This window comes from Trachemys scripta, chromosome 15 (genome assembly GCF_013100865.1).
Source record: "Trachemys scripta elegans isolate TJP31775 chromosome 15, CAS_Tse_1.0, whole genome shotgun sequence".
Classification (NCBI taxonomy): Eukaryota; Metazoa; Chordata; order Testudines; family Emydidae; genus Trachemys; species Trachemys scripta.
The window spans coordinates 15,822,110-15,844,977 of record NC_048312.1 but is presented as its reverse complement, the minus strand read 5'-3'; the positions used below and the strand labels follow the sequence as shown (position 1 = coordinate 15,844,977).

Here is a 22,868-nt window from a genome sequence, read left to right as displayed (position 1 = left end):
ACATACACCTCTACCTCGATATGACGTTGTCCTTGGGAGCCAAAAAATCTTACCGCGTTATAGGTGAAACCGTGTTATATTGAACTTGCTTTGATCCACCGGAATGCGCAGCCCCGCCACCCCGTAGCACTGCTTTACCGCGTTATATCCGAATTCGTGTTATATCGGGTCGCATTGTATCGAGGTAGCGATGTAGTATATTTAAACAATAACCCCAAAGTAGTGGAGAATATTATTGGGCCATAAACATCTCCCAAACTCATAAATACAGTGGACTGTAACCATGGTGTTTTATTGCCACGGGAGCTACACATTCCACTTCTTAAGGATCAGTGCTATTGTAAGGTGTATTTTTTAATTAGAATGATTTAAATCTTTAATGCATTTTAAAATGTATTCAATTGTATGATTAAAATAATGGAAATCCCTAATTGGCAATAGGCTAAAACTCACCAAGTGAATTTCAAAGTCAGCCAGAATACCATGTATGCCATATTGGGCCAAAGCCTCTTTGCCTTAATCATATGGATAGTCACAGTGGAGCTAGTCATGTGAAAGAGGCAATCTGGGGTTAGTTTATGTCATTTGCTTTATCCTTAAGAGCAGATTCCTAATTTATAGCCAGATGAAAGCTGTGCTCAGCCTAATACCCATTAATAGATAGGACAACATTTCCAGTGGCCTGTCATGGGGAGAGTCAGCAAAGTGCGCGAGCTGAGGGGATATGGGGAGAAATAAATTGCTGGAAGAAGCAGGTCTTCCAGAAAGGACAGGGGCAGCCTTGACAGCCATTTTGTTGGGCTGATGTAGGCTGTTGGATGGAGCTGGCTTTTTCACTAGAAAACTGGACCATATATTTAGAGTTTTGAGTTAAAACATCAACATTGTCACTAATTCTAAATGTTGTTTAGGTGAAGCTAAATTTTGAACTGACATTTGAAATCCTTTCCCCTACCCCTCAGTTTCTGTGTGAAAACCCCATTTTCAATAAAGGAAGTGTTGCCAGCACAAGATTGCCTGAAACTAGCTGGTGTAAATGCTTGCAATTCCATGCAGCCCTAATGTCGCCAGTGGCATCGAGGCCACAATATTCCAGGGAAGTCAGAGAGGAAAGTGGGAGGGACTCCCAGAGTAACTTCTCGTTAAAAATAAAATGGCTTAGAACCCAGAGCAAGTCAAAATGCAAGACTCCACTGCAGTGGATTCCAGTTCTGAGGAGTTTTACTTATGCCTAGACCAGCTGAGCATTACTTGCTGTTCTGATTGGCTAACAGGGAATCTCTTGCTATATAATTAAAATGTGATTGCTTACTGAGGGATACAAGCAAAGGCATTAATGGCTCATTAATCAATAAATTGCAGTCTCAAGTTAAGTTGCTTATTGATTCTTGTGACGCTTATTCCCTAGTATACCTGTACATTCTAGTAGTGCCTGGACACAGTTATAATAAAAAAAAGTCTATTGACATTTCTGTTAGGATACTCCTTTAGGAAGAAATTGTAATTTGTATCTTTTATTTCACCTTTGGGTTGCAACGCACGATAAAAGCTCTTAGCCTAGAGACAGATTTTTTGAGCACATCTGATTTCAAACAATCAGATTGCACATCTCCGAATCAGAATCAAAGCGATGTACACCTTCCAAGCTTTCAGGGATAGGTGCTCTTTTCTATCACATCACTTAAAAAACAAAACCAAGTGAAATATAACACCTGGTTTGACCAATTGGACCTGAAAATGAATTTGTGATAGAATAAAATTTCAGGACAAATTTTCATGGAAGTGCCCAAAGCTGAGGTTTCAATATATCTTTATTTCCAAATATTTTGAGCGGCACATGTCTCGCACAACATATTTATAGCTAATTTACAAGTTACTTAAAAAAAAACCACTTTGCCATTAGTGGGAGGTATCTATCTAAATATAACAGTATTACAAAGAAAAGGATAAGTCACTATTTGACAGGAATAAAGGGTATACTATAGTGGGTGTGAAGAGAACAGAATAGAATACGTTTGCTCACTCCAGGCTTGAGTATGCTCAGATTAACGCTGGTGTACATCAGGAATAACCCCAGTGAAATCACCAGAGTTACAGCCATATAAAACTGGTGTTATGGAGTTTTAAAGGGGTCTATGGCCTCATTATAAGTATCTCCTTAATCCAGCCTTGTGGCACATGTGAACTCTTGATCAGGAAAAACTGGGTGTTTCAAGTGTTTATTTTTGTAACTTCATCCAGAGTTTTTCCCCACTTATTAGCCAGAGATTGCTTCCTGCCTGAGCTTTGCCAAAAAATATTTTTTCAAGAGGTCAAAACCTCAAAATAACCCCCCCCCTGGATCCTTACTGAACTTTTACATATATAAAGTGGGGAGGGGGGTGTGAAAATCTACAGTTGGCAGGGATGTTACAGGTTCAGGACACGGCAATTTATGATAATCTTACTCTGATAACTATACAATGCTACAGGAGCCCGAGAAGAAGAGAAACTGTCTTTGCCCCACAATGTGGTGTACACCTCTGTTTCCTTTTTAAACCTATTGGTGTGTCTTCATCCACAGTCAGAAGAATCCCTCAGTCCCAGGAGAATCTTATAAAGAGGGTGTAGCATGTTGTTTTGTTACCTGGGCAGCCAGGCAATGTCAGGATGGAGCCAATCTGTAAAGCTCCAAACCTAATCTGATTTTACCTGAAGTTCAGGGTTTTTTTGGATGGATGTAGCACAATGGTTCACATTTATTTCTAAGGCAATGTTTTTCTTTCACTGCTTGGATATTATTCCGTGTCTCTCCATCTCTTTACAAGGACTTTGACCATCACTGCCCATGGGTCAACAATTGCATAGGACGGAGGAACTACCGATATTTTTTCCTCTTCTTGCTGTCCTTAAGCACACACATGGTCGGAGTGTTCAGCTTTGGGCTGATCTATATTTTAAACCATATGGAAAAGCTGGGGGCAGCTCACACCACCATTACGTATCCTTCCTTTTAATCTTTAAGAAGTCGAGGTGCCGTAAGGAAACTGTTTGTATAAGATTTGCCTTTCAGGAAATGATGGGATTGGTTCCCTTTCTCTGATACCCATGTTCTTCTCTTGTAAAACCCAAATCAATTTCTCCCCAGCATTTGCCTGACCTATGGAAGCCTTGATTGACTCAGAAGTTGCTGCTTAGCATCTGTATATCTCTGTCATTCAGCTGCCATAACAGAAAGCAACATACTGCTTCATTAAAATCCTCCCTTTAATTTCAGTTGGATATGGTTCTCCTACTTGTATTGTCCAAGACTGTTGGGTAATATTATTGTGTTTAAAACAATTGCTTTGCCCCAGAGGTGGTTGCATTTGAGTGGTAGCTATATATCCCTCTACATGTTTTGTAAAGTGCTTTGGGATCCTTCAGGATTAAAGATTTCTATATGGATGTCTTGGCTTATAGAAAAACATTTCCTCTTTTTTTATTTACCTGAATGAGATAAAGAGATGGAAGAAGCAGAGTTAGAAGGAGAGGGGATACCAGGTGAAGATCCACTAGCCTGTGTGGTGAGGACTTACCATAAAGCACTATATCAATTATAACATTATCTTTAATTAAGGGGATTGAAGAACAACAAAAAGAAGCTTCACAATTCTATATGAACTGGGGACCGTAGTTGGAGTCTGATCCTCAGAAGTGCTGATCCCCAGTAACTCTCATTGACTCGAAGCGTATAGAGCCTTTACTGAATAGTTACAACTAAAATCAGTGAATCAACGTTCTGTTTGTTTTTCAGCTTCTTTTAATACTTCAAGACCCATTTAAGGGGGTGAAATGATCAAAACTGGTCTTCAGAACCACTCAAGAGCCAGGGCTCCTTGCTGATACTCCAAAGGTGGTTTTTCTACAGCATTCAGTGGATCTTCTGCCATAGTAGCTTCAAGGGGGGCTGATTGACCTGGCTGCTGTGGAAGATTTGCATGACATGCTGCAGCCTGGCATTCTAGCTCTGCCGGGATCCAGACATTCTTGTCAAATGACTATTTACACCTCTCGACTCAGTAGCTTGCACTAGGCATTGTACCAAGGTTCCCAGAAGAATACACTGTAGTGTTTGAGTCAGTTCACAGCATCCTGTGCAATATAGGGAGTTTTAGTCTCATGCTAGAAAATAGTTTTATGATACTAAAAATGCCAATCAATAGTTTCTCAACATGCTAGGTGGCTGGGATGTAAAATTTAGCATTGCCAAAAAACGAAAAGAAAAGAGACCACTAAATTATTATTGAGCTTCTGTCTCTCAAAATGCTTGGTGAAGGGACTGCTTTTTCAGTGAAGAGGAAGCTGAACATCTGCATTTACCTGAATCTACATCACATGGGCCAGATAAGTATCTAGCGTAAACACAAGCAACTCCATTGAAGTGTTTGTAGTTACACCATCTTCCACCATATATAAATTTGGCCTAAGCCACTGGGCCCTGATAATCATTGCAGGTCCCCATGCAGATTTTTGTTGAGGATCCTGCATCTTCATAGATCATGGGTTTTCACAGTGCTATATGTGCTATAAATTCTAGTGTGCATTTTAAAATGAGAGGACAGCTTGGAGAGATGCAGGAGAGAGATCACTACTCTGCTACCTTGACATACTAGGGCATGGTCAGTCCCAGATGATTGTATTCTTCTGTCTTGCAAAGGAATGGACCAGCTGACTAGCTCCTTGAAGCTACTAGAGCAGGGAGAGGCAACTATGGCACGTGTGCCAAAGGCGGCACGCGAGCTAATTTTCAGTGGCACTCACACTACCCAGGTCCTGGTCATTGGTCCGGGAGGCTCTGCATTTTAATTTAATTTTCAATGAAGCTTCTTAAACATTTTAAAAACCTTATTTACTTTACATACAATAGTTTAGTTATATATTATAGACTTATAGAAAGAGACCTTCTAAAAACGTTAAAATGTATGACTGGCACGTGAAACGTTAAATTAGAGTGAATGAATGAAGACTCGGCACACCACTTCTGAAAGGCTGCCGACCCTTGTACTAGAGACTGTAGAAAGAATGAAGTAAAGTAAAGTAGTAAGGGAGGCATGGGGATCTTATGGCTTCCAAATACTCAGTATTGTGTTCGACACTGAGGAGCAGATAACTTTAGGGCTCATGTTAAACAAGAAACTAACAGCACTGATAGACCAAAGTAATTTCTAGTGCTTAATTCCAAGACCTACTTCAATGTGTAATTTAAAAAAAACCCAAAGAAAGGTGGGGATTAATTACTAGATTTCTAGTTTAGGGAATTCTCTCTCCTCTTCCATTCCCCCCACTTCCAATCTCCCTTTTCCCTGTCATTGAACACAGTTTCCTTAACTCTGGGATTTAGCATGGCTGTCATGTGTGTGACTGGATTGTTCTTTATCCCAGTCATTGGTCTCACAGGTTTCCATATTGTTCTAGTGGCACGAGGGCGTACAACCAATGAGCAGGTAAGAAAACAATTCTACCTCCATGTTCCTATTAGAGGTGTGAGAGTTGAGAAGGATCCCTTTCCTAGGGGAGGATAAAGAGAAGATATAGTATCTAAAGATGGGCAAATCAGGTTGGGTAAAGCAGCAGCTGACCAAACCTTAACACTAACACTCAAACTGATGCTTTACCGAGGGTCTAAAAAGGTTCAGTAACTTTTCTTCTCAAATTTCTGTTTGACTAAATTTTGGGCAAGCTCCCAGGCACAGTGGAACGGCACAGGCCTATGTACCACTCAAGTCCTACGTAAGTCCTCAAAGCAGGGTTTAAGTGGTCAGGGCCGGCTCTAGGCACCAGCAAAACAAGCTGGTGCTAGGGGCGGCACATTTCTAGAGGCGGCATTCTGACGCCGGCCATGCCGCCCCTAAAAATGTGCCTCAGCCGCCCTAACTCACCTCCGCTGTTGCCGCTCGTGCGCCACGCTGCGGGAAACAGCTGATTCGCGTGCCACTGCTCGCCTTCCCTCCCAGGCTCTCAAACCTGGGAGGGAGGGGGAGATCCTGAGCGGCCGCGGCGCGTGAAACAGCTGATTCGCGCGCCGCTGCTCACCCTCCCTCCCAGGTTTGAGAGCCTGGGAGGGAGGGGGAGACCCTGAGTGGCCGCGGCGCACGCGCTGCTTCTCCCTCTCCCTCCCTCCCTCCCTCCTAGGCTTGAGAGCCTGGGGGGAGGAGGCAGGGCTGGGGATTTGGGGAAGGGGCGGAGTTGAGGCGGGGCCGGGGGTGGGATAAGAAAAAAACGGGGGGCGGCCAAAATTGTTTTTGCTTAGGGCGGCAAAAATCCTACAGCCGGCCCTGTAAGTGGTGCATGGAATATTGCCAACCTCAAAAGTTCCAAACTCATGAGTCAGACTCAAAAGAATTGTCACATTTTTTAAAAAAAAGATTAAATCGCGCTCTGTTCCGTCTCCTGATTCTGTTGATTCTGTCAGCTGCCCCTGCCTGCCCACAATGTCTGTAACAATGAGCAGCTTTGAGCTAGCTCATTGCCACATACACACTGATCCGAGCTCATTTTGCTGCTCCAAAACCTGTGCTGGCCAACATCTTGTGACAAAATACCCAGTGGAACTTGCATTGCCACAAAATTATTCAAATGTGTAGAATGTGCTGCCTGCTGATGCTGGGAATCTATCAGAGAGATAATTGATCCTTATGAGATGCCACATCTGACAGGTCTAGTGGCTGAGGTGCAATAACCCATCACTACTCTTCCAGGTGACACTGCTTGTTTTTTTTCTGCTTCCTCCTCCCTTCTTGTGAAAATGGTATGGCTGTTTTTTTCACACACTGTCACACCCCTTACCTGAAAACTCATGTCACTTCTGAGGGGAGGGGGGAAATGCTTTGCTTAATGCATGTTGGGATTGGCTGTCCTTCCCCAGGGACTGGGAAATGGCAGCCACTCAGAGAGGGCTTTCTCCATGGCAGCCTGAAAATTGCATGAGGCCCAGAGCTTTGTGCCTCACAGCAAGCCTGTCTGCATCAGGGGCTCAAATCATGTTACAAGACTTGGTGGCATTGTGCATAGGCTTCATGCTAGCCCTCTGCACCTGGGTAAATAGTCCTTCTGGATTTCACCCGGGCCAGAAAGAAGAAATACTAGAAAATTCTAGTCTCCTTGAATTTCCAACTAGTTTGAAACTGAAAAGTGTCAGAAATTGTTGTAGTTAAGACTCACAGCAGTTCCAGGACAATGAGGTTCAGATAAGCTTTGGATAACGCATCCAAATGTGGTATGCTTACCTGAACTGCCAAATCTCTTGAGGTTCACCTATCTATAATGGAGTTCCTATCTCTTGGTGCCATTTGCCCAAGACTAAATGTAGCTTTCATTGGATATCTCAACTTCTCTGTCATGTGGACTATCCAGCCCTGATTGGAAGATGGGGTCCATGATCGATCAGGTCTTTTCCAGAGGAAGCTCATTCTAGTAATTAAAGCGTAGGACCGGGAGTGAGGTAATGTGGATTCTGTTCCTAGCTTTGGCACTGACTCACTGCGTTAAAGCATTCACTTTTCTCCTGCAGCCTCAGTACTGAATCACTTTCCTCACCATCTGAAATAATGAACAAGCAAAATGTGCTCAGCTGCATTTGCCCCCCTTTTCTCCTGGGTTTTCTTTTTTTTTTTTTTTATAGCCAGATAGTGCAGATTTCTGGTGTTTTGCTAGAAATTCTTGGTTACTGTGTCCATGCCAGGTTTCACTGTCTCTGATTATTCTTACTAAAGAGGGTATGATTTCGGGGTGTATAATAGTTGAGTTTACATTTTTCATGAGCTTTTGGAATGACTCAGGAACTCATTTATGGGACCAAAATAACACAAGATGTCATCTTATCACTGTATTTTTAGTTCCTGAATAGAATGAACAATACCCTTCACTTCCACAGCACCTTCCACCTGAGGATCTCAAAGTGCTTTATACATAATTCATGTAATTGACAGTGTAGTCTGTGAGCTAAGGAAATAGTATCCTTGTATTACAAATGGGCACAGATACATGAGGTGCCTTTCTCAAGGTCTGGCATCAGGTCAGTGGCTGAGCCAGGAATACAAGCCAGAGCTGCTGATTCCCAGTACTATGCTTTAACCATCAAGCCATTCTTCCAATCTCCAGAAGAAAAGATCTCCTATATTGGCCTTGTAGATAGGTTCCTATTGCATTAAAAAGGCCAGCAACAAAATATGAACATCAAGACAGTGTTTGCCATTTAATCTTTACACTTGGTGCTGTGTAAGTAATTAGGGGGATTGGATAGCTCAGTGGCTTGAGCATTAGTTTGCTAAACCCAGGGTTGTGAGTTCAATCCTTGTGGGGGCCATTTGGAGATTTAGTTGGGGATTGGTCCTGCTTTGAGCAGGGGGTTGGACTAGATGACCTCCTAATACACGGATCAGATGCAGATATCAATTTTGTATCCGCTCAGGGCTCTTATCTATAAGGCTAGAATGACCCTTATCATGAAACTCTATCCCAGGCACACAAAGTTTTAAATGAATCCCACCAGTCTAGAGGGGTTTATCTATTAGGAAAATAGCTAATTCCCAGGCAGATGTTATAATTCCATAGCTGCCCATTATGGGCTTCCTGGCACCTTCCAGATAAGCATTAGGATTGGCCACTGCTGGAAATGGAATGCTGATCTAGATGAACCATTGGTCTCATCTAATATTAGGAACATAGGAAGGGACATGTCTGTGGGATTTAGGAGCTACTAGAGTATGTCTTGCCAGGGCAGAGGAAAGGGAAGCAGGCCAGATCAGGCAGCCAGGCTGAGGGCAGACTGAGGACTCTGGAACAAGAAGAATACGGGGAGATGGAGCTGGTGCCTGTGTATTGCAGACAGGAAGCCTCGAGTTCTCTGGACTTTGGGGTGGGGGCCTTTAGCCTACATGCAGATGGTAGCATAAAGGGGAAGTGTGGGCTTAGGAAATTGTGTTAAGGTTTCTTATGTTGTCGGGGCTGGCGAGGCTGGCAGAGTGAGAGAGCAGCACTTACAAGAAAGAATCACCTCCAGTTGGGGAAAGTGAAGCGTGATGGATATGCAGAACAGCGAGGACTGGAATACTCATTCTTGGGGTTCTAAGTGTTAACGGGTGCCTCTTCCACATTTAGAGCGTTGATCACTGCAATGAATATTTTTCCAGGTGACGGGTAAGTTCCGTGGGGGGGTGAATCCTTTCACTCGAGGATGCTGTGGTAACGTGGAACATGTGCTCTGCAGCCCTCTGGCTCCCAGGTAAGGAAGAATGTTATTCTTAAACTTGGGTCACAAGCAGGGCCAGTGCTACCATTAAGGCGAACTAGGCGGTTGCCTAGGGTGCCAAGATTTGGGAGCGCCAAAAAGCGGTGCCCCCAATTTTTTTTTATAGCGTTCCTCCCCAAGCGCACGGTCGCTGCTCCACTTCTCCCACCTCCCAGGCTTGCGGCGCCAATCAGCTGTTTGGCGCCACAAGCCTGGGAGGGGAGGAGAATTAGAGCAGGGGCGGTGTGCTTGGGGAGGAGGCAGAGCAGAGGTGATCTGGGGTGGGGAGCTGCCTCAGGGGGGGGCGTCTCAGGGCAGAGCTGGGGGGAGCTGCCGGGGGGGGGCGCCGCAGGGCAGGGGGGGGGGGCGGGGAGCTGCCGCAGGGCTGCGGGGGGGCGCAAGGTGGAAGTTTTGCCTAGGGCACGAAACTTCCTTGCACCGGCCCTAGTCACAAGGTAAACAAAACGTAATGTTCTGAGCCACCCCAGAGTCTGGCCCCATTCATCCCTACTAGTAGTATCTGCTGAGGAGAGGTATGGCATGTCAAGACATTGGTAGAGCTGAGGGGAAGCTTGTACAGTGCCTGCACTTTGCATGGCTCTTAGTCTTGCCATTCTCATTTAACATAATTCAGAATCTTCACTCCCAAACCAAGTATTTATGGTTAGCAGGCCATATAATACCGACAGCTTTTTCTATTTACTGAGCCATTTTATAATAAGACTAGTTTAAAAAAAAAGGGGGGATTGATAGCCTATTCCTGCTCCCTGCTTTTCTCTAACATGGCTTCATTAAGTTGCTTATCCAGTGAAATTCAATAACTGGACAGATCCGTGTCAGCTGTAATCTTCCTAACGCAACATATTTTCTGCATGGTACACTGTCCTCCAAAGTACACATTAAAGATTCTAGTCACTGCTGGAAAGAAATGAAGTATCTAAAACCAACCTTTTGCCCCTTAGGTTTATAATTAATTCAAGGCAGCTGTAGCTTTCAATCTCACAGACACCTTTCATCATCATAAAACAGATGATTTCCCACCTGGTGCTATGGTTTGCAATTTTGGATTTTATTTATGATTCCCTACTTTTCAGCAGATATTTGTCCCTGTGCCCTTTGAAACAATGGTCATGAACATTAATGTTGCTATAGAACAGAAAAGATTGAACATAGATGTCCAAGGTGCTGAGCTGTCCAGCAGAAACACACATCCTTTGAATTGTAGAGGGAGTGGGCTGAATGTACTTTTCAAGGTGCTGAGCTGTCCCAACCCACACGCACTATTATCTCTAGTATGTGTTTTTTCTTGATTAGACAGCAAGCAAAGCTTAGCAGGCTATTCTTAGTGTTAAAGTGGTAGCACTGGAAGTGGAATCTAAATTTCTTGAACTGACCAAATCATGAGCACTTGAATTAGGTCAAGCGACTTTAGGAGAGCAGGATGTTAAAACCGATTAGGCACCTAAACTGGACAGTCATTTTTCCTTTGCCGTCTCTTTGGTAGGATAGAGTGTAGAGTGGTATCTTCACTTTTAAAATGCCATTGCTGTACTCAGAATTTTAGGAAATATCGTCCTAATGTTTTATCAAGGCCCATTCAAACTGTCACATATCTTCTCCCTCATAAACTTGTGGAAATCACCAAGCAAACCATCACTGCTGAGGTGTCCTGTCCACTGTCCAAATTAGAAGAAGCTAGTGCAGATATTTTGATCTCATGTCACTGGGTATCATATGGTGGTGCAGTCTCCTTTAAGTTTATCAAATTGTTTTACCTCCATTTATCGGTCCCCAAGCAGTGAAAAATTCTATCATTTTTCAACCAACTCCCAGGAATGCTCCTTTCACAATAAAATTTGGGGGTTTGGGGGAGAAGAGTGATGTGGAGAGATCCACCAGCTCAAAATCATTCCTGTGTTCCAATTTTATCATCCCTAGAAAGGGTCTAACTTTCCCACATCTCCTAATATAACTAAACTCTTCTAGGTGCTGATAAACCAAGTCCTCTTCCAAAACACAATTGGCATGGCACATTACTACTCACGTCTCCTAGAGATCTGGCAAAATCCAGGGGAAATGCTTTTACTGGTTGTGTGGCTGTCTGCTACCCTCTTGCCCCTCCTCACCTGAATAGCATTGGAGACCAGTGTATCAAAATTGCAGGGTTTTTTATTGGTGGCATCTCCTATTCAGCTCCTGATTCACTTTAATCTTTGTACCTGCTGGGCAAGCATCCACTGAGATAAATGTCCTTTACTCATATAGATTTTGCCAGATCTCTTAAATCATACACTGCAGACATGGGGTTTTTCTTGTCTGCATGCCTAGGGTTTTTTTAACAACTATTATTGAATAATCAATCAGGTACATTGTTGAGCCAAAGAAAAAGCAGGCTGTGAGTGTGAAGCCTCCTTTCTTCAGACCAGATCTATCCGAGCGACAGATCACAGTGAAGATAAGTGACAATGGGATCCAAGCCAATCTTAACCGAAGCAAGGTAAAGCAGCCTTCAATACCCTCTGTCTACGAGTACGACTTGAAAACCAGTACTAGACTGAAAATAACTTTTGTTATTGGGACGCTCTTAGAGGTAATACACCTCTGGAGGAACATGAAGGAAGTCAAGTACTCTTCCCTGCATTTTGAAAGTAAATTAGGAATAATAGTGCCAAGAGCTATTGACTCCTTGAAGCGCCTCCTATAGCACTCTAATGGGAGAGCAAGGGAAGGGTGAGTATTGGGTGTGGAGGGATAGCTTTGTGGTTTGAGCATTAGTCTGCTAAACCTAGCGTTGTGAGTTCAATCCCTTGAGGGGGGGCTACTTAGGGATCTGGGGCAAAATCAGTATTTGGTCCTGCTAGTGAAGGCACGGGGCTGGATTCAATGACCTTGCAAGGTCTGCTCTAAGAGAGTGATAGGATATCTCCATTAATTTATTATTTATCTATTGGTTCTTTATGGCAGTTAGTTAAGAGTTGGCACAGGTCTTTTCACTTCCTGGCCCTTGTTCTGGGTTTTTGTTTTGTGTGTGTTTTTTTTTTAATTAATCCACCATATTGTGCTGATCGCAGCAGTTCTGGCACCATTAGGTGACCTGGCTTACTTGAGCTAAGCAATGAGCCTCAAACCTTCAGCAAGCACTATGGTCCTGTGCATAGGGCATAGGACTAGCAGCCAGGAGAGTTGGGGTCTATTCCTAGCTCTGGCAGTGCAATCTTTGCAGATGATTCTACATCTGGTATCTAGCTCTCTATTTATATATAAAGGGAATAATGATGCTTTTACCTTAGTAAAGTGCTGCAAGATTTATGGTGCTAAGCCTTATAGACATTAGAAATTATCTCTCAAGCTTTATGTAGAGAACTCCTGGAATGGCCTTCTTGGTAATAAAGGAACACTAGTTGCTGAGGGCTTCTCTGCACAGGGAAATGCCAACAATGGTATGCTGTGTGTTAACGAACATGAGGTTAAACATGATCTGTCACTCTGTGTAGATAAGGACTGTTAGATTTAAAATCAGGTCAATTGATTGTGGTTAAACTAGGTTTTAGAGATAACAGGCCTATGTACATAGAGTGCTAGATTGTGTTTATCCCCATGCTCGTTAACACACAGTATAGCACTCTGGCATTTCCCAGTGTAGACAAGTCTTTAGAATCTATAATACTTTAGCACATGTTGTTGTTATCTAAACCACTTGAGGGAAATGATTGATTCCATGGTTATTTTCAGTCTAAAGTTAGCCTGGAAGGTCTGGAGGATAAAACCATGGACATTCAGCCACCTCTGCCTCCCAAAGGAGATCCAAGCAAGTACTCTGAACTAAAGGGGCAGCTGGGAACCAGTGAAGGTATAGTAGCCTGATCAATACTTTATTTTTGATGCTATGAAAATATTTTGGTGTCAATGGGCTTTCATCGTTCTTCCAGAACCTTCATGGAATGTGGATTTCTTTGTGCTTTTGAGGAAGCTCCTAATTCTTTTAATTCTTAATTTGAAAGAGGATTTGATATAAGTATAGAATTCACTGCAGACAGTAAAAGGAAAACACTGCACTTATTTCAGAATATATCATTTTGATACTGGGTAGGCAAGTGTGTGTGTTTGCATTTCAGCTGGGATGAGATCTAGCAAAGGACCTGGCAGAGGTCATTTGGAATTCCAGAAAGAGAGTTGTTTGGCTTTACAGTAGAGATAAACCCTTCGACTCAGAAATTGGATCTGGATCTGACCTCTCCCAGAACCCAAAGTGTTCTAGTCCAGGTCTATGGTTAGGCCAAAGGAGGCAGCTTAGAAGTTCAGATCCTGATCCTAACTTTTTCGATCCAAACACTCCTGAATGCGGGGGTATTTAGTTTGGACCCAACTGTATTTTGCAATTGGGGGAAGATGTAAGTTGGCAACTCTGGCTTTAGCTATCAAGGACCTATTATGTCTTATGTTTTTCTTGTTTTATTTAGATTGTAAGCTCTGTGGGCCACAGGGTGTGTCACGTATAAGTGTCCAATCCTGCAATGAGTTACAGACATGCATGTAGCTACTTCCATGTGGAGTTCCATTGACTTCAGTGGGACTCTGCACATGAGTACAGACACACAGAGTTTTAACCCTTTGCAGGACTGGTGCTCAGTTTGTAAATTGCCATGTATATTTATGGGGTTTATATACAATTCTGTAATCGTATTTATTAACGTGCCATTTTAGACATACTGTTCATGTCCACAATCTGTTGATATTTGTTTTTCCAGAGAGTGGTCTTTCACCTAAATTGATCAGTCCCCCCACTCCTGCCATGTATAAGTATCGACCAGCTTTCAGCAACAATCCCAAAGTCCACTACCACGCTGCGGCTGAGCAGGTGAGCATGTCACAATGGTCGAGAAGAACCTGTTCCAAACAAGCAGTAGGCTACTTCAACCTGATGGTGAACTCACCTCCAGGCTTTTGTGAATGTTCCAATACAGAAGTCAATATTTGTACAGGTTGGTGTTTCACACACGGAATGTACAGTACTTTCTGTGTGAAACCACCTTTTTTTTTTTCAGTACTATTGTAATTATCATGATGCCCTACTGAAAAATGTGCCCAGTTGCTTTACCAAATTTTGGACCTGATCCTGAGAACTCTCAACTCCCATCAGCTTCAACGGACATGAAAGCCAGTTCCCATTCATGTCAATAGTAGTTTGTGTCTGCTTGTGTCCTTAGGGCAACAGATGATGTGCTCTGGTGATGCCTGAGCATGTAAGCTCACAAAGCAAAAAAGAGCTTTAAAAGAATTCCTTGTGGGTATATATTGTTGTTAAAATGAATATAAGATTATGTACATTTGAACGGCTTTAACACACTTTTAGCGCTTGGGTTACAGATTTTAAAAAATGACCCTTTATTTTATCGGTTAACAGAAAAAAAATTAAGGTCATAACAGTTAAATGGACACACTGTCCTGGAAAATAAGCTCAGAAATTACCGGTTTGTTCTATCATGTATGTTGGCAAAATCCATGCAAATGTTTATATGTGGATGGATATTTCCCCTTAAACAAATACCCCCATGCTAGTTCCTTAAAATTAATTTCAGCAGCAACTCCATCTTCCACCCTACAGTAACATCCAGGGTATACCTGAAATCAAGGAAATGACTGTGGTAGAGGTATGAAATAGAAGTCAGATTCAAGCTTCCAAGAGGTTGTTCTAAATGGCAGTGATGGAGATAGGGGCAAAGGGGGGCTTTGGCAATGTCCTTTTAACTTTGAAAATGAAGGCCGTGCCTGCTCATTCTAGATATCACTGATTCTTCACCAGCTTTAAAAACTTAAGGTTTTAGTCTTACTGCATGATCTGCTTATAAATCATGCATTCCAGATCTGTCCCCAGAATGAGGCAGAAATTGCCTTGTGAAAGGGAGCATTTCAGAACGTGAGTACTGCACCAAGCTGGCTGTATCAAAATCTTATGATCTCATCTTCACTTTATTACTCAACAAATGGCTTGCCAGCGAGTTCCAAATATATTTACAGGCATCAGCTAGTGCTTAACCTGAAATTTTGATGTGTGCAAGCAGGGTAGTACAGTACAGACAGTATTCCAGGTCCAGATGCAGTGCCTGACATAACCTCCAATGGATGAACCTTTTTCTCCATTTGGGATGTGCTGCAATATAAATTCTAATCAGACCAGGGGAGTGGGGGGTTCTGGTAATTGGGTATAGCATCTTTTAACTGCTAGGTTTCTGGTTCAAATCTAGCCTAAGATGACAAAGTCACCTTAGGCTGACTGACCTGTGTCAAATGAGGTTAGTGGTCTTTGTAGTAGACAAGTGGCCACATCACAGAAACTGGTACCAACTGGCAACCTTGCTGGCAGTTTTAGAGGACTGAATAGATATGGTGACCAAGCCACATCTAGGGAGTTGGGCGTAACTGTCCCCTCGCTTCAGGCTTGAAGTACAGTGGCCGACTGGTGTGAAGAAGATTGTGCTGCTACTTCTGAGCTGTACCTGGTCTTCAGCCTGTCAATCTAGCACCATTCATGAGCAATAAAAACAAATGGGGGAAGGGAGAGTGGAACACCCAGTGGAGGGAAATAGGCCAACCACTTGCATCATTGCTTCCCCATTAAGCAGAGTCCATCATCCCCTTTTCCAGAGAAGAATCCAGTCTATTTCCATGGTGGAGGAAGGTAGAGAACTATTATGCACATTCTCTATCTTCCAGCTCAAAGACACAACCTTGAAGTAAAAATGAGTATAAAAGCACCCTTTTGTCAGTTATGCTTTTTTTGTATTTTTTCCTTTTCCTTTTAAAAAAAAACTGAAAGGAGAAAATATGAGCGGTATTGATTGCCTTTCTGATTAAATAAGCATTCACTAATCATTCTTTTTTTTTTTTCAGAGTTTCAATAACCAATTCATTGTCAGTTATGGTGAAACCTGTCATAAGGGACCAGACAAAATCAGTTGCTTAGCAGAGAATGGCCTTTAAGTAAAGTTTGAACAAAATTAGAGGCAATCTTGCATATACTTTAAAGTGGATGCTTACAACAGAGGGGCTTTCTTCATGGTTTCGATGTATATAAATAAAACACGGGGTTTACATTTCCTTGTCTGATATAGAACTCTTTCCCCACACAGCGCATGAAATGGGAAAAACTCCTTCACCTCTGCATCAAAGCCACAACTTTTGAAAGTGACCTTTGACTGAGGGTGGCTCAGTTTGTGGCCTCTCAACTTCAACGAGCTTTGGCCTAGATTTCAGAATTATTCAGCACTTGTCACATCGTTGGATGTCAGTAGGAACTGGGGATGCTCAGGACCATTAAAAAGTTAGCCCAAAGTGTGTGTGGCTGGGCTCTCCGAAATAAATGGAGGCTCCAGAAACTGGAAGCTACTCTTGGAAAATTTTATTTCTAATCTGTAGGGACAAAGTTTTCCAAGGTCAATGTTGTCCAGTCAAAATCTGACCTACTTTGACAGGGGTTTGGTCTGAAAGGGGTGTTCACCTCTGTTTGCAAAGGGCTTTGTTGCAACTGTCAGTGTTCGCTCCTTGGCATATTTATTACGATCAGTAATACTTACCATGTAACAAATATGAGTTAACCCTTCTCACCTCTGAGGTAAATTATTATCACTGTGTTGCAGGTGAGGAATCTGATGCACAGAAGTTAAGAGACACTTCCAAACATATAGAATTAATCTGTATCAGATCTGGGCTTAGAATTTGAGATAACCTGATTCCCAGCTCTGTTCTCACTACGCACTTCTCACTCACCAGGAGAAGCAAATCAGTGCAGTGTGCTATGTTCTGTCATAGGGTGCTTTCCCTTTCTCATACTCATCTCTGTTTTAGATCACCATGCAGGAGGGACACAAGCAAGGAGTTTTGATTGAAGAGAACAACCGGAGTCTTGATTATCAATCAGAGCCCAACCTGGACATCCCGAACTACAGGAAGAGCTCACTTCACAAGACTTATCAGTCCTCCCCACTCCAGATAGACTCCTTCGCCGTGAATTCGCGATCCCTGAGCTTGAAGTCTGCCAGCAGGAGAGGGACAGACAAAGTGCCGCTGCACCCAATAAAATCAGAAGGAGCTGCTTCCACCCCCTACAAAAGCATCTTTTCCCCCAACTCCCTATCAAACAGAAATGGAAGTCTGTCTTATGACAGTTTGCTAAACTCCATGTCCCCCTCTGGGAGGAAATGCATAGCCCATTCTGCTGTTGGCTCTGTAGGGTACCATTCGCCATATTTGTCAGCCAAAATGTGCCACCTACGGGGGAGCGAGCTGCAGCGCCAGGCTCCACAGAGTTTCAGCCCGGTGCTGGGGGGCCCAGCACCGCACCAGCGGGACCCCTCTCCCGTCCGTTACGACAACCTTTCAAAAACCATCATGGCATCCATCCAGGAGAGGAAAGAAATGGAAGAGAGGGAGAAGCTCCTCCTCTCACACCCGGATTCGGTGTTTGCAGACTCGGGTGTGTATGACACCCCTAGCTCTTACAGCCTTCAACAAGTCAGCGCGCTGTCTGAAGACCCTCGCAGCATGGTGATGAGATATGGCTCCAGAGACAATTTGATGACTGCGACCAGTTTTAGCACAAGGAACCCTATATTGCAGTCCTCGGTGTCTTCCCTCTCAAGTGCAATGGCCAGGGCACCAAGGACTTCCACAACTTCCCTTCAAGCCGATTTAGCCAATAACAATGTCCAGTCCCATCAGGCACTACAGGCCAGGGTGAGCAATGGCTCCTACAAGTCACCAGGCCATCAGGTCCCATCATCTCCTACAGGGATGCCTAGGTCACCCTCTTACGGAGGTCCGAAGGCTGTCTCATTTGTTAACACTGTGGAAATAACAGAGGTGCAATCTGTGGGAGCACAAAGGTATGGATTGCTTAAATAGCTTGTAAGTAACAAGGTCGTGGTTGCAGGCGAGTACAATAGCAGTTATTAATTGTCAGGACCCAGCTTACTTGTTTGCTTAAAAAATAGCAGGCATTGTGATGTGCGTGGGTAGCTCTTTAGTTCTGGGTCTCATCACAACCTTATCATCACTGAACATTTGTTCATTTGTTGTTACTCAGGCTGTAGGTTGTAATAAGGAGTTTCAGTAGGCTGAAGTGCTTCGTTAAAGGCCTTCCTCTTTTTCTTGATAACATGTTCCAGTAATGGTGGAGTATTTACTCTAACATTTTATACAAATGATTGAGCTTGTAAAACACCTTTTGGTGAAAGAAGAGTTTAAATGTTATAATGTGAAATGTCTTGATGATTAAATGAAGTTGTAAAGTTCTTACAGAGTTAGGCATAAACAAGCATTTAATTGAACTAATTAGGTACTTAATTGAATGAATTAGATAATTAATTTAAAGTTATGGGGCTGATTCTGCCACTCATAACTACACTGAGTATTGCCTTCTACTTTAGGACTGCTGGCGGCATAAAGTGTTACTCATTGTGAGTAAGGATTGTAAAATCTGGCTCTTAATGATTATTCTGGGTGCCCAGTAATGTGGAATTGGCAATTAAAGAGCACTGGTCAATTAGCATCTACCCACACCTTGCTGTATTCTTCCTGGCATAAGGAAAGAAAAATTCTGTGTGAAAACTTATTTATTTTATTATTTATATATGTTACGGTTATACTTTTAGCTATAATCCCATAAATTATTTGGATTGTCCATAAATAGAGAAAGTGTTTCCTCCCCAAAGCCATTCCTCTTTTAATTCAAAAAATATTTTCCTCTTGATTTACTGAACTGTTAATTCTCAGTTCATTCCTCTTTCCACAAATGGATTGTTCATGATTAAGGCTGCGAGTCTGTCACGGAGGTCACGGAAGTCACATATTCCGTGACTTTCTGGGACCTCCGTGACTTCTGCAGCGTCTGATGCTTCTAGCACGGAGGCCGCCCGAGCAGCGCGGGCAGCCCCTGGGCCAGCCACACCAGCTGCTGCTGGAGCAGTGTCGGGCCATGGTGCCTCCCCTCCCCAACAGCAGCAGGGGTCTCGGGCCACCATGCCCTCCTGCCCCCCTCAGCAGCAGTGGGGGTCCTAGGCCGCGCGCTGTCACCCATCCCACCCCAGCAGCAAGGGTCCAGGGTCATGCGCTGCTGTCCGCCCTCCCCCCCCCAGCACCAGCGGGGGTCCTGGGCCGTGCGCCGCCGCTCTCCCAGAGCACCCATGATGCCCCCAGACCCCCTCCCTCTCAAGCACCCAAGCCTCCCCCACCCAAATCACCCACAGCGCCCTCAGCCGCCCCAATCCCAGAGCACCCAAGATTTAGTCAGGGGTATATAGTACAAGTCATGGGCAGGTCACTGGCCCGTGAATTTTTGTTTACTGCCCGTGACCTGTCCATGATTTTTACTAAAAATACCCGTGACTAAAATGTAGCCTTATTCATGAAGGTGGGTGCAGTGATTGATTGGGCCAATGAGGTCCAAGCAGTGATATTAAACTCCTATAGCTGTGCGACTCTTCATTCAAGTCAGATAATTTGCCCAAACCATTTTGTAAAATCTGGTTTGCATGTGTAGCAATTTAAAATTAGATTGTTTTATATTGCTTGTATGAGATATTGGATACAGATGTTGGTCTTGTTACTCTTCTAACCTTTAGTGGAGATACTGGTCTGTTTCTATGTAAAAGTATGTTTTCATTCGAAAACAGACTAGGTGAAATTGGCCTTCCTTCACTTTCTTAGTAGAGATGATTTAACAAATAATGGAATAAATTAATCTAGATTGTTCTGAATTGGGGCATATCACTGAACAGATTATTGATTGAATTTTCTCACATGTATTTATTTGAACATATTTGAGCTTTTTGGAGAAGTCTTTTAAAAATATGGCTTGACTATAAACAGCTGATAACCTCTTTTGATTGTTGTGATTAGTCAGATAACGCTCATGATATTGTTTCTGTTTCCTGATTGGTTGACTATGCGAGCACTTGCATGTGAGAATTGATAATTTGGCTTCCTTGAATACTTGCAGTTATCACTTTGAAATCTGCTTTCTGCAAACATCCTTGCCAGTAAATCTATTGTACAAATGCTCCCCCAAAAGGAAAGAATAAGAGGCAAGGAGCGTGGCAAAGAGTGAGTTTCTTTAAAAATACCAAATAAATGCTGTTTTAATAACTAAATAAATCCCCTCTTTTTTGCCCATCACAGCTGTTACCTCATGATGAGTTTCAGCAGAAAGACCCAGAAATGAACAGCCCCGTAGCCCGAATTAATTTCATCATGGAGGTGGTCCCTTGGTAAAACAGAATTGAGGCTAGCTGGCAGGCGGCATCTGGGAAGCTTGTAGCACCACTTCCCATGCTATAATGGTTCTACAGAAGAATGGAGGGTTTCAGTTTGGGGCTTGATATGAATAAGAGCATGGATAACTGGTATCTGAGCAGTTTCCTGAAATGCTAGCATCAGTCACGTGTGGTTCTCTCTCTTCCTTGGGGAAAATATGCACCTCGAGTTTGAAGGTCTGAAAAGACTTCACAATACACAGCCCATACTGTAATCACTTCAGCTGAGTGCATGATGGAAGGATCTAATTCTGTGCATCAGGGAAGTACATCTTTTTTCCATACCTGATGCTTTGTGGACTCTGTCATGCCCTCTGGTTAGTTTCCAGATTACACAATCCAGCACTAATTTAAAGAAAGCCATTGAAACAGGGCAGAAACATTACTGCCTTTGCCCTAAAATCCAGTGTTAGAAAGTTTCTCCAATGCCTATTAGTGGATTGTAGTTGTTAAAATGATTTTCTCAGTGGTAGAATAGTGAACATTCAGCAAGAAGACACTTCTGTCCTTTTCTCTTCTTTTCATATATATTAAACTAATGGGTTTATTTTAGTAAGAGGAACTGTCTGTTTTCCCGTACAAGTCTGCCCTCAGTTTGAGCTCCAAAGATGCCAGTTGCTGCTATGGTAATTAGTATAAGGGGTGGGGAGGGAAGATGCTGATACAACAGCTGTTTGCATCACATTGGTCTCTGTCTCTTGTTGATCACACAGCTGTCACCTTAGGGGCAAGTGGTATAGTGTCTGTAAATTCACTACAGGTCAGATCTCTGCAGTTTTCAGAAATGCTAAGTGCAGTACAAGTGGCCTGACTAATTTTTTTCCCCAAATAGGTTGAGCACCCATAACTTCCATTTGAGGTTAAAGGGAGTTACAGGTACTCAGCACATCTGAAAATGGGTCCTTTCCATTTAGGTGCCTAGATGGTGCCCAAAGTCAAGCATAAAAATCAATACATTTGAAACTTTTAGCCTACAAGAGTCAAGCTGCAGCAGGAGTTCTGTGCTGGTAACTCTGCATACATCTAGTGCTCTACCTCCCATGACAGCAGCACTGCAGATGCTAATGCCCCTCCTCCACTTTCTCCGAACTCCTGTCTCTCATGTTTCATGAAGGAGATCCTCAGACCCCTTATGCTACATGATAAGAAGAAACTGGACTATTGAGATCAAATTCAGTGCTGATTTAGGCCCTGTGTAATCCCTTGGATTTCAGTAAGATTGCGCATGGTGTAAATCAATGCAGAATTTTGTTTTTAAGTAGTTTGCACTAAAGTTGGGAATACAGCTTTTGGGGAGCAAGAGATTCAGATGCTGACAAGCAACTTTAAGGAAAATACATACCAGGAACATCCCTGATTTTCCCTTAGGAAGCAGCTGCTTTATGTACCACAGAGAACCCACATATTGGGAGGAGGTTCTCTGGCCAGTATAGGACTGGAGTAACTGTTCTATGCTGGTCCCCTCCTCCATTTTTATTATTGCAGTAGCACTTAGAGGCCCAGGGCCCCATTGTGATAGGCACTGTTCAAACAACATAAGAAACATGTCTGGAATGTACTGCACTCCTGCTATTATTCTCTGCCAGTGAAATGGCCCACAAAGGGTCAGTCAATACAAGTCAGTCCATTTTAGAGCAACCGTAGGGCATTAATTGCATCATAAGGTCAGGGCCAGAATCAGGGCAGTGCAAAGATGGCTTAAAGCTATGCCTGGAAAAGAAGGAATGAAGAATCCAGCCTATTCTGCCTTACTTGGCTTTCCTCTAACATACTGCTGGTTCAGCAGGAGATACTGATAGAAAGTGCCCAGTGATACTGAGTGGAGGAAGAGGGAGCAACTGGGAATTACTGAGCTAAAATCTAAGGGACTTAGATCAGAGAAATAAGTTCTCAGGAAATACATGATCTTGTGCAGAATCTGCATGTGAGCACTTCATGTTCCCTCTATTTTCCTTTAACCATTTCATTTCCTCTGGGGCTGTGCTCCACTGAGCAGGTGAAGACTTTTGTGTTTACTTTTTACAGAAGATCAGGGACACTGGCCTTTAAATCACCACACAAAAACTGTCAAGTATCAGGGGGTAGCCGTGTTAGTCTGTATCTACAAAAACAACAAGGAGTCTGGTGGCACCTTAAAGACTAACAGATTTATTTGGGCATGAGCTTTCGTGAGTAAAAACCTCACTTCTTCGGATGAGGTTTTTACTCACGAAAGCTTATGCCCAAATAAATCTGTTAGTCTTTAAGGTGCCACCAGACTCCTTGTTGTTTTTGTAGATACAGACTAACACGGCTACCCCCTGATACTT

The 22,868-nt window shown here is 43.2% G+C and overlaps 1 protein-coding gene across 3 annotated transcripts in view; it reads left to right on the top strand.

The window, feature by feature from the left end:
- The window catches only part of ZDHHC8 (zinc finger DHHC-type palmitoyltransferase 8), a 237,530-nt gene that overhangs the window by 151,570 nt on the left and 63,092 nt on the right, over positions 1-22,868 (top strand). For all 3 annotated transcript variants that reach the window (XM_034791605.1, XM_034791606.1, XM_034791607.1), the window contains exons 4-10: positions 2,808-2,980; positions 5,363-5,465; positions 9,153-9,244; positions 11,615-11,747; positions 12,983-13,100; positions 13,999-14,108; positions 17,096-18,132. In XM_034791605.1, coding sequence (XP_034647496.1) covers positions 2,808-2,980; positions 5,363-5,465; positions 9,153-9,244; positions 11,615-11,747; positions 12,983-13,100; positions 13,999-14,108; positions 17,096-18,132 — 1,766 coding nt within the window. The remainder of the gene's footprint in view (positions 1-2,807; positions 2,981-5,362; positions 5,466-9,152; positions 9,245-11,614; positions 11,748-12,982; positions 13,101-13,998; positions 14,109-17,095; positions 18,133-22,868) is intronic.